Source organism: Salvelinus alpinus, chromosome 2 (assembly GCF_045679555.1).
Source record: "Salvelinus alpinus chromosome 2, SLU_Salpinus.1, whole genome shotgun sequence".
In the NCBI taxonomy this organism is placed as follows: Eukaryota; Metazoa; Chordata; class Actinopteri; order Salmoniformes; family Salmonidae; genus Salvelinus; species Salvelinus alpinus.
Window position 1 is genome coordinate 41,570,900 of NC_092087.1, and position 13,827 is coordinate 41,584,726.

Below are 13,827 nucleotides of genomic sequence, written 5' to 3' on the forward strand. Positions count from 1 at the left end.
AATAAATAGTACATGCAAAACACCAGTCTCAATGTGAACAACAAAGATGACTCGTCTAGGCAGAGTTGCAAAGAAAAAGCCATACCTCAGACTGACCAATAAAAAGAAAAGATTAAGTTTGTCAAAAGAACAACACAGACACTGGACAGAGGAACACTGCGTAGAAGGCCAGCATCCCAGTCGCCTCTTCACTGTTGACTTTGAGACTGGTGTTCCATAAAAAAAATCAACCGAAGTCATTTACAACATTAACAATGTCTACACTGTATTTCTGATCAATTTGATGTTATTTTAATGGAAAAGAAATGTGATTTTCTTTCCAAAACAAGGACATTTGTATGTATGTATGAATATTATTTTACTGCTCTAAGGATGTAACTATTGTTTGGATAAAATTGTTTTTCATTCTTTGTGCGATGCGTAATGCAAAGAACACAGGAAGAAGAATGATCATTTAATTATCACAGTGAATTAGTGTAATGTGTGTTTGTGTCAATTAATCCAATAAGCGATGGGTTGCTAACTACCGATTTGAAACAAAAATAACATTTAATTAATTAATTCAGTCAGAAGATATGTGCTTCAGTTAGAACAACGTTCTCTCATCTCTTCGGTCTCTGCTAGCTAGCCAGCCAGTAGCTACTGAAATGGCTAGCCAGCCAAGCTAACTACAGAAACGAAACCCATCAAATACATTTGCTGGAAATAAACCCTTTTCCTAATATCATTACTTATATCAACATTGTTTGATTGCCAATTCACTAAATATACTGTTAACTTCTCTGCGCTACGGATCCCTTTTACGGGATCATTTTCCTAAACAACCGCTGAATTGCAGGGCGCAAAATATTACTAAAAATATTTATAATCATGCAATCACAAGTGAAATATACCAGAACACAGCTTAGCTTGTTGTTAATCCACCTATCGTGTCAGATTTTGAAAATATGCTTTACAGAGAAAGAAATCCAAGCTTTTGTGAGTGTATCAATCAATGCTAGAACAGCTAGCCCCAAATTAGCATGGTCAGAAAAGCAATAAAATTAATCGTTTACCTTTGATAATCTTCGGATGTTTGCACTCACGAGACTCCCAGTTACACAACAAATGTTCTTTTTGTTCGATAAATATTACTTTTATAACAAAAAAACGCCATTTGGGTTGCGCGTTATGTTCAGAAAACCAAAGCCTCGTTCCGTTCGACGAAAATTCCAAAAAGTATCCGTAATGGTCGTAGAAACATGGCAAATGTTTTTTATAATCAATCCTCAGGTTTTTTTAGCACACATAATCGATAATATTTCAACCGGACTGTAACCTACTCAATAAGAGAGAAAAATAAAATGGAGCGCTACCCTGTCGCGCGCAGGAACTAATCTGAGGACACCTGACTACTTTTGAAAAATCTCGCTCATTTTTCAAAATAAAAGCCTGAAACTATGTCTAAAGCCTGGTCACAGCCTGAGGAAGCCATTGGAAAAGGAATCTGGTTGATACCCCTTTAAATGGAAGAAAGACGGGCCAGGAAACACAGATAAAAATAAAAATCACTTCCGGGTTAGATTTTCTCAGGTTTTCGCCTGCAGAATCAGTTTTGTTATACTCACAGACAATATTTTGACAGTTTTGGAAACTTTGGAGTGTTTTCTATCCTAATCTGTAAATGATATGCATATTCTACGATCTGGACCTGAGAAATAGTCTGTTTACCTTGGGAACGTTATTTTAAAAAATTTAAAAAATCTGACCCCTAGCGTCAAGAGGTTATTAAGACTGTTGGAAAGCATTCCAGGTGAAGCTGGTTGAGAGAAAGCCAAGTGTGCAAAAGGTGGCTACTTTGAAGAATCTCACATTTAAAATATATTTTGTTTAACACTTGTTTGGTTGCTACATGATTCCATATGTGTTATTTCATAGTTTTGATGTCTTCACTATTATTCTACAATGTAGAAAATAGTCAAACATAAAGAAGAACCCTTGAATGAGTATGTGTGTCTAAACTTTTGACTGGTACTGTAAGTGTGCTTATGCTCTCACTGGTGTGTGTGTGTGTGTCAGTGCCTGTACATCTGAGTCTATCTGGTTGATATTGCATCAGCATGGTCTGCTAGCCCATTGTGGTGTCTCCTCTCTGCCTCCAGAAACGGGACATCCAGTTACTGAAGGCGTACATGAGGGCCATCCGCAGTGCCAACCCCAACCTGCAGAACCTCGAGGACACCATTGAGTACAATGAGATCCTGGAGTGAGTGGATTATTAAGCACTGTGGTGCACAGAACACTTCACAATCAGACAGTTTAACTTACTATGCTGTAGAGGGCTGCATTCCCGCGGGACCTGACAGATCATTGCGCCGCGGTCAACATTTTTCATGCTGCGGTCAGACAGACAACTTTGGGATTCAAATATTTTTGGGTCCTGCAGATTAAGGCTATTTGGAAACGGTAATCTTTCTGTTTTGTATGCGTTAGCCAATCTATTGTATTAAAATCACCTCTTTGTCACACTATTCACACTCATAATTCCCTGCTTCAAGTTCAGTAGCCTATAGGCTCCCTCTGCTAGTTGGGCATTCAAGATCAAGTGCACTTATAAGGCTATACAGTGCCTCCAGAAAGTTTCACACCCCTTTACTTTTTCCACATTTTGTTGTTACAGCCTGACACTTTTTTATGGTTTAAATGGAGATGTTGTGTCACTGGCCTACACACAATACCCCATAAAGTTTAATTATGTTTTTAGAAAACTTTACAAATTAATTAAAAATGAAAAGCTGATATATCTTGTCAATCAATAAGTTTTCAACCCCTTTGTTATGGCAAGCCTAAATAAGTTCAGGAGTAAAAATGGGCTTAATTCACAAGTTATATGGACTTACTCTGTATGCAATAATAGTGTTTAACATTAATATTTTGGAATGACTCTGTACCCAACACATACAATTATCAGTTGAGCAGTGAATTTCAAACACCGATTCAGCCACAGAGACCAGGGAAGTTTTTCAATGCCTCAAAAGAAGGGCACCTATTGATAGATAAAAAAAAAAAGCAGACATTGAATATCCCTTTGAGCATGGTGAAGTTATTAATTACACTTTGGATGGTGTATCAATACACCCAGTCACTACTAAGATACAGGCGTCCTTCCTAACTCAGTTGCCGGAGAGGAAGGAAACCGCTCAGCGATTTCACCATGAGGCCAATGGTGACTTTAAAATAGTTAGAGTTGAATGACTATGATAGGAGAACTGAGGATGGGTCAACAACATTGTAGTTACTCTACAATACTAACCTAATTGACAGAGTGAAAAGAAGGAACTCTGTACAGAATAAAAAATATTCCAAAACATGCATCCTGTTTACAAAATGTGGAGTAAATCAAGGGTCATGAATACTTTCTGAAGGCACTGTATGTGTGGTCTCAATTAAATGCATGAGCAGAGATGCACGGCACAGTTAGTTTATTTTTTTTGACCATTGAAATCCTGTGTTTTTATTTATTTTAGTTTTTTTTATTTTATTACAAAAACAATATCATGAATGACTGATTTTGTTTGAGCAAATGAGCACAGCATTAGCCATGGCAAAATACATCGAGTTGTAGGAAATTTGCTTTAAAAAGGCAACATTTTCTCTCAGCTCCATGAAGAAATGTGGAGAATTGTAGGAAATTGGCTTAAAAATTCAACAATGTCTATCTAAACCGCCAAGATGGGGGGTCCTCTAAAATGTTTTCTGAACTGCCACGCCCACCACCTAAGCCCCTTTTTGATCCAGAAAAACCCTGAGTTATCTTTCCAAGGAAGTTAACATAAATATGATTAGGCTACAGTGTCTGGAAATAAATATCGATAATGAAACGAAGTGGAGGACGCTCAACCAACGTGGGTCAAGGTGCAACCAAAAAATGCTATCATTTAAAAGGAAAAGGCACCTTTGCCTTTTTATCAGCTTAAATATTAATAACCCTTTTTTTTTTGTCTCTGCCGCAAATAGTCCCGCTCCGAGAAGGTGGGTCATAGGCTATGCAAAATGTAAGAGAAAGTGCAAGTGTCCACTCATCATTCTTTCTGCTTCAAGTTCAGAAGCCTACTTCTCCTCGCCTAGTTAGATCAGGTGCGCGTGTGGTCTTTAAATAGAGCAGGCTATATGCATGGGAGGAGCAGCACGTGGCACTTATCTTTCCAAGGAAATGTACTTCCTAAATATGATTTAAGCTATAGTTTAGGCCTACTACGTTGACTGGAAGTAAATATTGGTCACCCATATTTGTCTCTGCCTGCAAATCGTCCCGCTCCTATTAAGGTAAGCTATGTTATAAAAAAACATAGTTTAAGAGAAAGTGCAAGTGTCTGTTCTTGTTTCAACTCTTTCAAACTACGTCTAGCCTAGTGGCTGATGTAGCCCAGTACCTAATACCGATAGCCTAATGTAATGGACCACGTGAGAATCTCTGGTAATTTAACCTATTTCTTGGATTCTTTTTTGCAAATTTGAATATTGCCTATTGAGTGCAACATTGCTGGGACCATTGCTGCTCAGCAAGGTGTGTCACATATGCCTAACATTTGGGTGACTGCGGTCGGGTTCGGTACCAGTTCTTGTTGATGGGAGTTGGACAAAAAGCTAGCGGGAGCAGGCGGGTGCAGTATGAAAAGATGCATGAGGGGGATGAACAAATCAGTCCTGCGTAGACCTCTGCTACGCTGCAACACTTTCCACTTTTGAGGCATATTCATGAATTATGATGATTTATAATATCCCAACTCTCCTCGTCCTCCCCTCTACCTCTCCTCCTAGGTGGGTGAACTCCCTCCAGCCGGCTCGCGTCACCCGCTGGGGCGGCATGATCTCAACGCCAGACGCTGTCCTCCAGGCGGTCATCAAGCGCTCGCTCATCGACAGCGGCTGCCCGCCTTCCATCGTCAACGACCTTATCGAGAATGCCCACGAGAGGAACTGGCCTGCCGGCCTGGCCACGCTGGAAACGCGGCAGATGAACCGGCGCTACTATGAGAATTACGTGGCCAAGCGTATCCCGGGGAAACAGGCGGTGGTGGTGATGGCCTGTGAGAACCAGCATATGGGGGAGGACATGATCCTGGAGCCAGGCCTGGTCATGATCTTTGCCCATGGGGTGGAGGAGATACTATGACCGGGCTGGGGGTGGTGGAGAGCAGAGGGGGAGACTTCTGACTGACCTGAATTGAACAAAGGAGAGGAGGGAGCAGCGGATGCTATGACACGTATGTCTGCGTACTGAATGGCACCCTATTCCCCATAGGCCCTAGTCAAAAGTAGTGCACTATATAGGGAATAGGGTGCCATTTTGAATGTAGCCTATGACACAGCAAGAGCAGGGGAAGATCCTATGACAGGGTAGGTTTAAAGGAGATGATATGACACCAATAGAAGGCTTTAGAGGGAAAACTATGACAATCGGGGGTATGGTAGTATCAAGTGGGGGTGTTGGAGGGACAGGTAAAAATTGTTGGGGGGGGGGAAGAGTCTCCAACTAAGGGTAGAGGAAATGGAAGTGAAGGGTAAACATCCTGAAGGAGACGCACTAAATCAGGATTATCCTGCTCTCTCTGCCTTAAACACATTTTTTATTTAGAGAAATGAAAACTTAACATGGATTGATCAGTCATAGGAAGAAAGAAACAAATAAGATTGTAGCATAATCTGCCTTCTCCCCGCCCCCACTGCTGCTGACAAAATATCCCATTGGCTGACTATAATGAGATGACTCATCTGCCCCCTCCATAGCTTCCAGTTATATATGACTCATAGAGAATTATAGAGGCCTCTAGTGGCCAAAAGTCCGTATTAGTATGGGCAGTGCCATTGAGGCCGTCCACCATTTTAATGTAGTTAACTGGGTGGGACTTCCAACATCATTGGCTGGTGAACCTGTTGGAGTCATGTCCAAAATTGACTACTTCAAAATGGAGATTGCCTCAATGGCACTGCCCATGCTATCAGATGCTATAATGGCACAGATACAAAGAGTCCTCTCTCTCTGTGGTGTGACTTCATCAGAAACTCATCTATCAATAATAAAGCTAACATATATGCAATCTAAGCATACTTCATTGCAAAGTCCAAAAACATTTTCATTTTTTTTATTGAGACTGTCTCTGTCGGATTTCAAGTCAACACATTTCTTCAGATTGTTCTGAAGAAAGCTCAGGACCCCTTTGAGACATGTTTTCTTTAGCTCTCTGTATCTATTACCATGGCATTGTCTCTTTGGGCCAGGAAATGTGGGTTATTTCCTGCTTATGAGAAGGAATGCATGCTGGGATTGGTTAAGTGAATCCTATTGGATGTGCTCCGCTGTATGTGAGCCCTGGGAGGCACATAGATCGGGGGAACTGCTGAACATAAACACAGAGCACGTGGATCACCATTGTTTGGTTTGGACCAACTACATTTCCCATCATTACTGCATCACACAAATATCATGATTGCGTCACCTTCCTCTTTGTCAACAACAGACCTCCTTGTTCCTCCTTGGGATGCAGAGCTGATCAAGAATGTCACTCAAAAGGTGGGAAAAGGAGTAGTGGATGGACAGAGTCCTGGTGAAGACTGTGGACTTAGATAAAAAAATAAATATGGACTTGAGTTTCATGCCTTATGGTTTTGTAAAGTTATTGTTGTGTATTTGATTTTCTGAGTTATTGAGTGTCCTATGTTGAACTTTTTCTTTTATGATGCTATCTATATAGTTGGTGTGAAGTGGGTCCAATTTGGATGAAAACAAAGCATTTATCCACAGCAATTATGTAAAAATTTACATCAACCAAAAAACTTCGGTTTTTGTTAAATTATTTTAATTTGGTTTACCTCGGTCATTGTCAAATAGCATAAACCTAACACCACCGTATGTCATGTAGCTTATTCTAATATTTTGTGTTCAGTCATACATAAAGTACTTCTCTGTGGCTTGGGTGGTTTGTAATGTTGTTCCCGGATGAGGTTAGGTGATTTGTGACCCTGAATCCATCACCACAGTGAGCAAGGATTTTACTGATACTATTTTTCCTAACAGTTTGGACTATTCTGCCTTAAATCATTCAAGCAGTGATAGTCTACTGGCATGCTTTCATTTCAGCATTTTTATTGATTATTGTGTAACTCACTTGTTCGTTTGCGAGCAAAACTATTGATTGGTGTTACTTCCAACCACCAACTAATGAACACAAGTTCACACACATTTTACATCTGCTTATTCTGGAAATGAATTAAATTCATTTTCTGGGGGTGACTGAATACAAATGGACACACACACACACACAGAGGAAGTAGTTGAAGCTTAACCAAGGTCTAGACTCCTCCTGAGAGCTGCTACAAAGCTGGAACCTAGCCTTAATCCACTTCCTCACTCTGCATGGCTGGCTCTCTTTGCTCTGTCAGTTAGGTGCCTTGATATGATACATGTATGGAACTCAAACTCCGGTCCTGAAGGGCTGTGTGTCGAGTCAAGTATACATCTCAAACTGTTTTTTTTGTGTTTGTTTTTTAACATTTCCTTTTAAAGGTATTGAACTCTTACTTATTTTCGATACCCAAATCAAAGGCTTGTAAAGTGATTTGAAGTAATGGGGTTAGTGAGATGAGATCACTAAGTAGCTTGTTGAGCATAGGTACACACAAACATCCCTCCAAGACTTGCATTTCAGATCCTTGCTATTGTTCTTTGTAGTGTTATGTGGCTTTGTCACCTGTGCAGATTCAGTTAGAATCAATGGTATGAATAGAGGGCGTTGTCTTTCCTAGAGGATGGATGAACTACAATACGGTCAACAAAAAGGAGATGGACAAAGTGTTGATAAAACTTCTGAATAATTAATGAAGGATTAATGGCTAGAACCCCCACTTTACTATTCAGTAATGTAGAGAGCAATGAGAGACTGGGAAAATATGTATTTTGATGTTAAAAACTGCAATCTAGGGTGTATTTACTAGGAACCAAATGCAAGCAAACGGGTCAAAACAAGGATGGCCTGAACTGAACTTGTCCAATAAGATGGGCTGGTTTTAGTTTCAATGTTTTCTGTTGCAAAACGTTTTGCTACATGCCCTAAGGAATACACCCCTGTAGTCAAGAACTTACTGGGGTGTATTCATTATGTCTTGCAATGGAAATGTTTACCGTTTGATGCAAACGGGGAGGGCCCTACCTGAATTTGTCCAATAGAAACTAGTTTTCATTGCAAAACATCTTCCGTTTGCAGTGAACGGGTTCTGTTGCAAAATGTATTAACGTTTGCAACAGAATCCGTGTAATGAATACACCTGTCTGCCTTTTTCGCTTATTCATATACACTAGTCTTGTGAATTGTGTGTGTGTGTTACTGTGATGATGATGACTAATAATACCACATAACTGGGGAAGAATTACACATTTATTGTAAATTTAAGATTTATTGTAAATAGCTCGCTATCATCAATATACATATACTGAGGCACTTCGATTTCTGTATCTATCCATATAAATTTTGATTTTGTGAGATTTGTGGTTTCATTAAAAGCTGATAAGAATTCCTGGTTGTTTGGAATGTTGTATTGTGTTAATTTATTTTATTGTTAAACCTTTTGTATATTTAAATAAGGGAATAAAATGTATTTCCAAATACAAGGGGAAATCTTTCCCCATGAAAAACATTCAAGTATAAAGGCCTAAACCATGTCTCAACTTGTTCATGCATTATAGTCATATTGATGATGAAATATTCCACCTGCATTTTATTTATTTGTTATTAGTATCAAATATACCTAAATATACAGTCATACTTTACAACACAGTATACAAAAAAAGAAACTTTATACTAGGGTATAAATCAAATCAAATGTTATTGGTCACATGCAGATGTTATTGCGGGTGTAGCGAAATGATTGTAATACACATTTAAACAAAAATACATAAGACTTCACAGGTATTTAGTTTTTTTCCCCAATTCCATTTGAAAAACTAAGAATCTTGGCTTTTCTTTAGCCCACCTGCATTTATGTATAACATATTTACCGTACAGAAATATATGAATTATGCATATTTTGTTCTGATCTAAATCCTGATTATTAAATAAAAGCAAAGCTTAACCCTATCACCAAAATATCTAAAAAAATAAATGCTCAAGATCTGTCCCAAAACATCTTTGTACAAATACAATCATAGAATAAATGGCCTTTTTCAATCTGACAAAACACACGATGTCAATTTGAAATCTTCACAGTACCTGGTTAACTGAAAAAAATTAAGTGAATAGTTTTAAAACAAGTGTTCCATCTGCCCTGTGATTGTAGTCTGGCTGACGCGACCCACGTGACTCACAGCGCAAGGAGAGCTGGGGTGTAATCATTAGTCCAAACAGTTGCAAAACGTTCAACGAGAGTTTCTATTGGACAAATCTAGGTAGCTCCCTCCCCGTTTCATTCCGTTTGCTTCCATTTAAGAAACGTTTTGCAACAAAATCGGCGTACATCCATTCTATTGTTTTTTTGATGAAACGTATATCCCTTCTCGTGTGTATTTGGGTTATATGAGGTTTGTAGCGTATATTACTTTGGCTATCAACTGCACAGCGGAAATCGGAGAAAATAGGCATCATTGTGAGTGCAGCTGCGCGTTTTTTGGAACTCTTCTGCTAAGGCATTACAATGAATCCTGTCGATGAATGCCCCGCCCTCAAAGGCACATGAGCCTGTGTAGGGATGTGACTGAAGGAGGGGTTGTTTTGATTTCTTTTTGTATTTGGTAGTATCTTAATACCCCGTATCTTAGGTGGCGGCAATGCACCAATAGATGTAGTCTGCCATAAAACTTTTAATGAAGAAGAACAATCGGCGTAATAAATACAACCGTGTTTTCGATTTAGGTGTCAGCCACACTACTGTGATTTTTTTATTGTCCCCATATTGTAACAAAGTTGACAAATTCGATACATTGTATTCTTCCTCAACTGCCCACTCGATAACAATTCCGTGGCTCTTGTATTTTCAATCTGTAGTAGTATATTCTGTCAATTATCCATTGTCAAACGCGAGAAGCCCCCCACCTCCTGACTCAATGGATTACGTTACCCCTTAAATTACACTCCATTTTCCAAAATCTAAATAGGAACTGTCCTATAATATTGTCACCAAGGCCGTGCTAGTGTAATTGTCGCAAACTGCAAGCCCTTCCCCGCCCACTAATCCCTTAGATTTATATAATGCTCTAATACACGAACAACATCTGCTCACTTAGTTGTGGCCATAGCAGTCGCGTAGCCGTCCTAACCATCCATATTCGACCGAATTCTACTGTGGATAGCGGGTTTCTTTTGGGTCCACTTGTCCCTCGTCACCAGAGCCATCTATTAGGACGCACTTCACCAAAGTAAGCTGTTATTACATTCCCTTACAATTGATTCGTCTTCACCTGTAAACAATGAGTGTAGCCTACTGAAAGAGCAATGACCACTTGTCGAGACCACGCAATGTGTAGGCTTTGGCACCTGAGGTTTAAAAAAAAAAATATATATATAGTTTTTTTTTTTTATCCATAAAAGGTCAAACAACATATTTAGTCTATGCCAGCCTATCACCGCGCCCTGGACTTGTTTGACTAACAACGTGGAACTGATTTAGTCCACTCTAGTCTACACTGTAATTTAATGTTCGACATGTAAGACTTCCAATGCATCCATTGTCATTATTTCTCAACTCAAGTTTGTATAAATATTGGTTGGATCTGTGTAGGCTACATATGGAATGATTTACACAGAACAAAATATACGTTCCATATAAAAGCAATTTTAAGGAAAATGTATGCTTGTGCTTTTCATACCTTCTGCTTTTAGACCAGTTTCCCTACCCTTCCCACTATTTCCTCATGGGATCCTGCTTTGTCAAAATTGTAGACTCAGGTGTGTAGGTAAAGTGTGTAGGTGACTGATTGAATAACTCATTGTATTTGATCCTTGAGTCAGCCATGCATTAGAGATGCCACAACTTCATCTCCTCATACTAGATCAAAGCTGGTGTCAAGAATCATGATGTTGGTATACTGCAGCCCACTACTGTATGTCAGTAGTTTTTCTCAACCTGGGTTTCTAAAAAATTTAATCTGACGTTACTCTGTTAATTAATCCAGTACAGGACATTACAGGATGTACCCTGTCAAGATAGAATCAAATCAAATCAGGGAGTTAAACAATATACCCTTAATCCCAATGTTTAACAATTAACCCAAAACCTTCAAGCCTCTGAAACATAGTTTTTTGTCATTTTGGGGTAATGTAATGTATTCTATTGTCAATTACTTTCATACTAAAAAGGATACCTCTGGAATGTGACTTTAGGCTTATGTTGTTGATGGTAAAAAAAAACACATTGAATGTGTGTAAACTTCAATTGACTTAGTGACATCCTCATTGATCAAATGTAGTTATGAAAATGAGCAGCAGTATGCATTATTGTCTGTTGTTGATTCTCTCTTAAGTAATTTGATTTTCCACAAAAGTTTCCAGGCCACTGGAACAAAGTACTGACGTAGAATAAAGACATTTTCCTTGGGTGATGAGAGTCATGCTCAAATGATTCCCTTAATTGGAAGAGTTACCCCAAACAGGCATGATTCCACTGTCTGGGCCAGCTGGAGATTCGCCATCACATGTTGCCAGTCTCTTTTCATCTGAGTATGAAACTAGAAAGTGTCCCTCAGGGATGCATTTGATTAGAACATGGTTTTGACGTTATCTTGAGATGGGGTGTGAGGAAATAACAAATGTGATAGGCATTAGGAATTTAGAGCTTAGGAACTGTAGGAAAATGACACACTGGTAAGGAACTACACTGAGTATACAAAACATTAATAACATCTGCTCTTTCCATGACAGACTGACCAGGTGAAAGCTATGATCCCTTATTGATGTCACTTGTTAAATCCACTTCAAATCAGTGTAGATCAGGCCTGGGCAATTATTTTCCATGGAGGGCCACATTAGAATATATTTTTGCTATTGCGGTCCAGAATCATATTACAGGATTATACATCATGTGTATGACTCTGTTGACAGATATATCTACTGTAAATCACGTCCAGATATGCTACTTATTTAACTTTTTTAACATGCACAGAAATAAACTACATCCATGTTCTCCTTTTGGTAGGTATTTCCATTATTAAACATGCAATGAACTACATGGAGGGAAAAGTACACTGTGCATTCAGCACCACGGACAGAACTCTTGTTAACGGGTATGCACAAGAAAGAGAGAGAGCTCAACATTACATTTAAACTACTCAATCAGTGTGAGGAGTGAAGACTCTGATGGGCATTGACTAGAGCAGTGAAGTCTGGTATAGTTTCTTGCGTCGCTATGCGCAGGATTGCTGAGAGGTGAGAGTCAGTAAGAGATGATCTGTGCCTTGACTTGTTATATTCCATCACTGAAAATGTCTGTTCACATACATAGGTTGACCCAAATAGTACAAACATCTTCTGAGCATGACTCCTAATCTTTGGAAAGTTTTGTTCATCAAGAGATGCATAGAACCTCGTCAGCGACATTGTTTTGAATAGTTCTCCAATCACTGCATCAGACTGGAGGTCGATAAGCTCAAGTTGCAAATCAGTGGAAGTGTTATCCACATTGAAGGTGAAAGGAGAGGAACCAACAGCATGTCATTTTCCAACACTTTGAAATCCTCAAAACGATGAGAAAACTCACCTTTCAAAGCACGCAGCAGTGATGTATACTTCTCCCGCTCGTCATCTGATAGGGAACAGACTAGTAGTGTCGGAAGATGGATGAGATTGTTGGCTTCTACTTGGCGGGTCAGGAGGAGTAATTTTCCCTTGAAGGCTTTGACAAGGCTGTACATCTGATGTGCAAAAAGGCCCTTCCCTTGTAGTTTGGAATTCAGATCATTCATGAGGGCCATGATGTCCACAGTAAAGGCAAAACCAGCCAACCATTCTTTATGTTGCAGTTGAGGGAAATCCACATATTTTCCCTTTCATTTGCAAAAACTCAGCAATCTCCGATTTCAGGTCCCACACCCTTTTAAGCACAATCCCCAAACTCAGCCATCTCACGTTTGTGTGGTGGGGGAGATCTGCATGACCCGACTCTGTCACTTCCAACAGTGAGACAAACTGCCTGTTGTTTAAAGATTTTGCGCTTATGAAGTTTACCACTTTAGTGACTGTATCCACAACATATCTCATTTTCAGAACACATTTACAGAGCATCTCCTGATGAATAATGAATACAATTATTTTCTGATCTGGGTTCAGCTCAGCTACTTGATCTTGTATCCTTTTCAAAAGGCCAACGTTTTTTCCTGTAAAGTTTGGGGACCCATCAGTGGTCACACTGGATAACTTTTCAAAACTAAGTCCCAGCTTTGCCACACACTTATTAACCCCCTCAAATAAATCTTTCCCTGTGGTTGCGCTCTTCGTTGACTGTACTGAAGCAAGCTCCTCTGTAATTTCCAAGTCTGGGGTTATGCCTCGTAAGAATATCAACGAGTTCGCCGTGTCACGTGCATCACTGGTCTCATCCAGGACCAATGAGAAATAGGTGAAATCCTTTACCTTGTTTTTCAACTGTTGTTCCATATTCTCTAGATGTGCTCAACACGCCGTGTCACTGTTCGTCTTGACAGGGAAACATTTTCAAACAGCTCTTTCTTGTCGGGGCAAAGTATTGCTGCAGAGTCAATTAAACATTCTTTAATGAATTTGTCCTCAGCCAATGGCTTGCTACAGTTGAAGTCAGAAGTTTACATACACCTTAGCCAAATACATTTAAACTCAGTTTTTCACA

General features: G+C 39.4%; 2 protein-coding genes across 7 annotated transcripts in view; both read left to right on the forward strand.

Moving 5' to 3' along the window:
* LOC139561712 (E3 ubiquitin-protein ligase NRDP1-like) overlaps nucleotides 1-8,552 on the forward strand; it is a 32,303-nt gene extending 23,751 nt beyond the window's left edge. For both annotated transcript variants that reach the window (XM_071378985.1, XM_071378974.1), the window contains exons 6-7: nucleotides 2,142-2,245; nucleotides 4,801-8,552. In XM_071378985.1, the coding sequence (XP_071235086.1) occupies nucleotides 2,142-2,245; nucleotides 4,801-5,155 (459 nt within the window). In that variant the 3' untranslated portion in view covers nucleotides 5,156-8,552. The remainder of the gene's footprint in view (nucleotides 1-2,141; nucleotides 2,246-4,800) is intronic.
* Nucleotides 8,553-9,449: 897 nt separating this feature from the next.
* The window catches only part of LOC139561683 (diacylglycerol kinase alpha-like), a 33,852-nt gene continuing 29,474 nt past the window's right edge, over nucleotides 9,450-13,827 (forward strand). For 3 of the 5 annotated variants that reach the window (XM_071378933.1, XM_071378951.1, XM_071378956.1), the window contains exon 1: nucleotides 9,645-10,387. The gene's annotated coding sequence lies outside the window, so the exon portion shown is untranslated. Of the gene's footprint in view, nucleotides 9,619-9,644; nucleotides 10,388-13,827 lie in introns of those variants that run through there. The other 2 variants (XM_071378948.1, XM_071378944.1) reach the window with 2 other exon arrangements.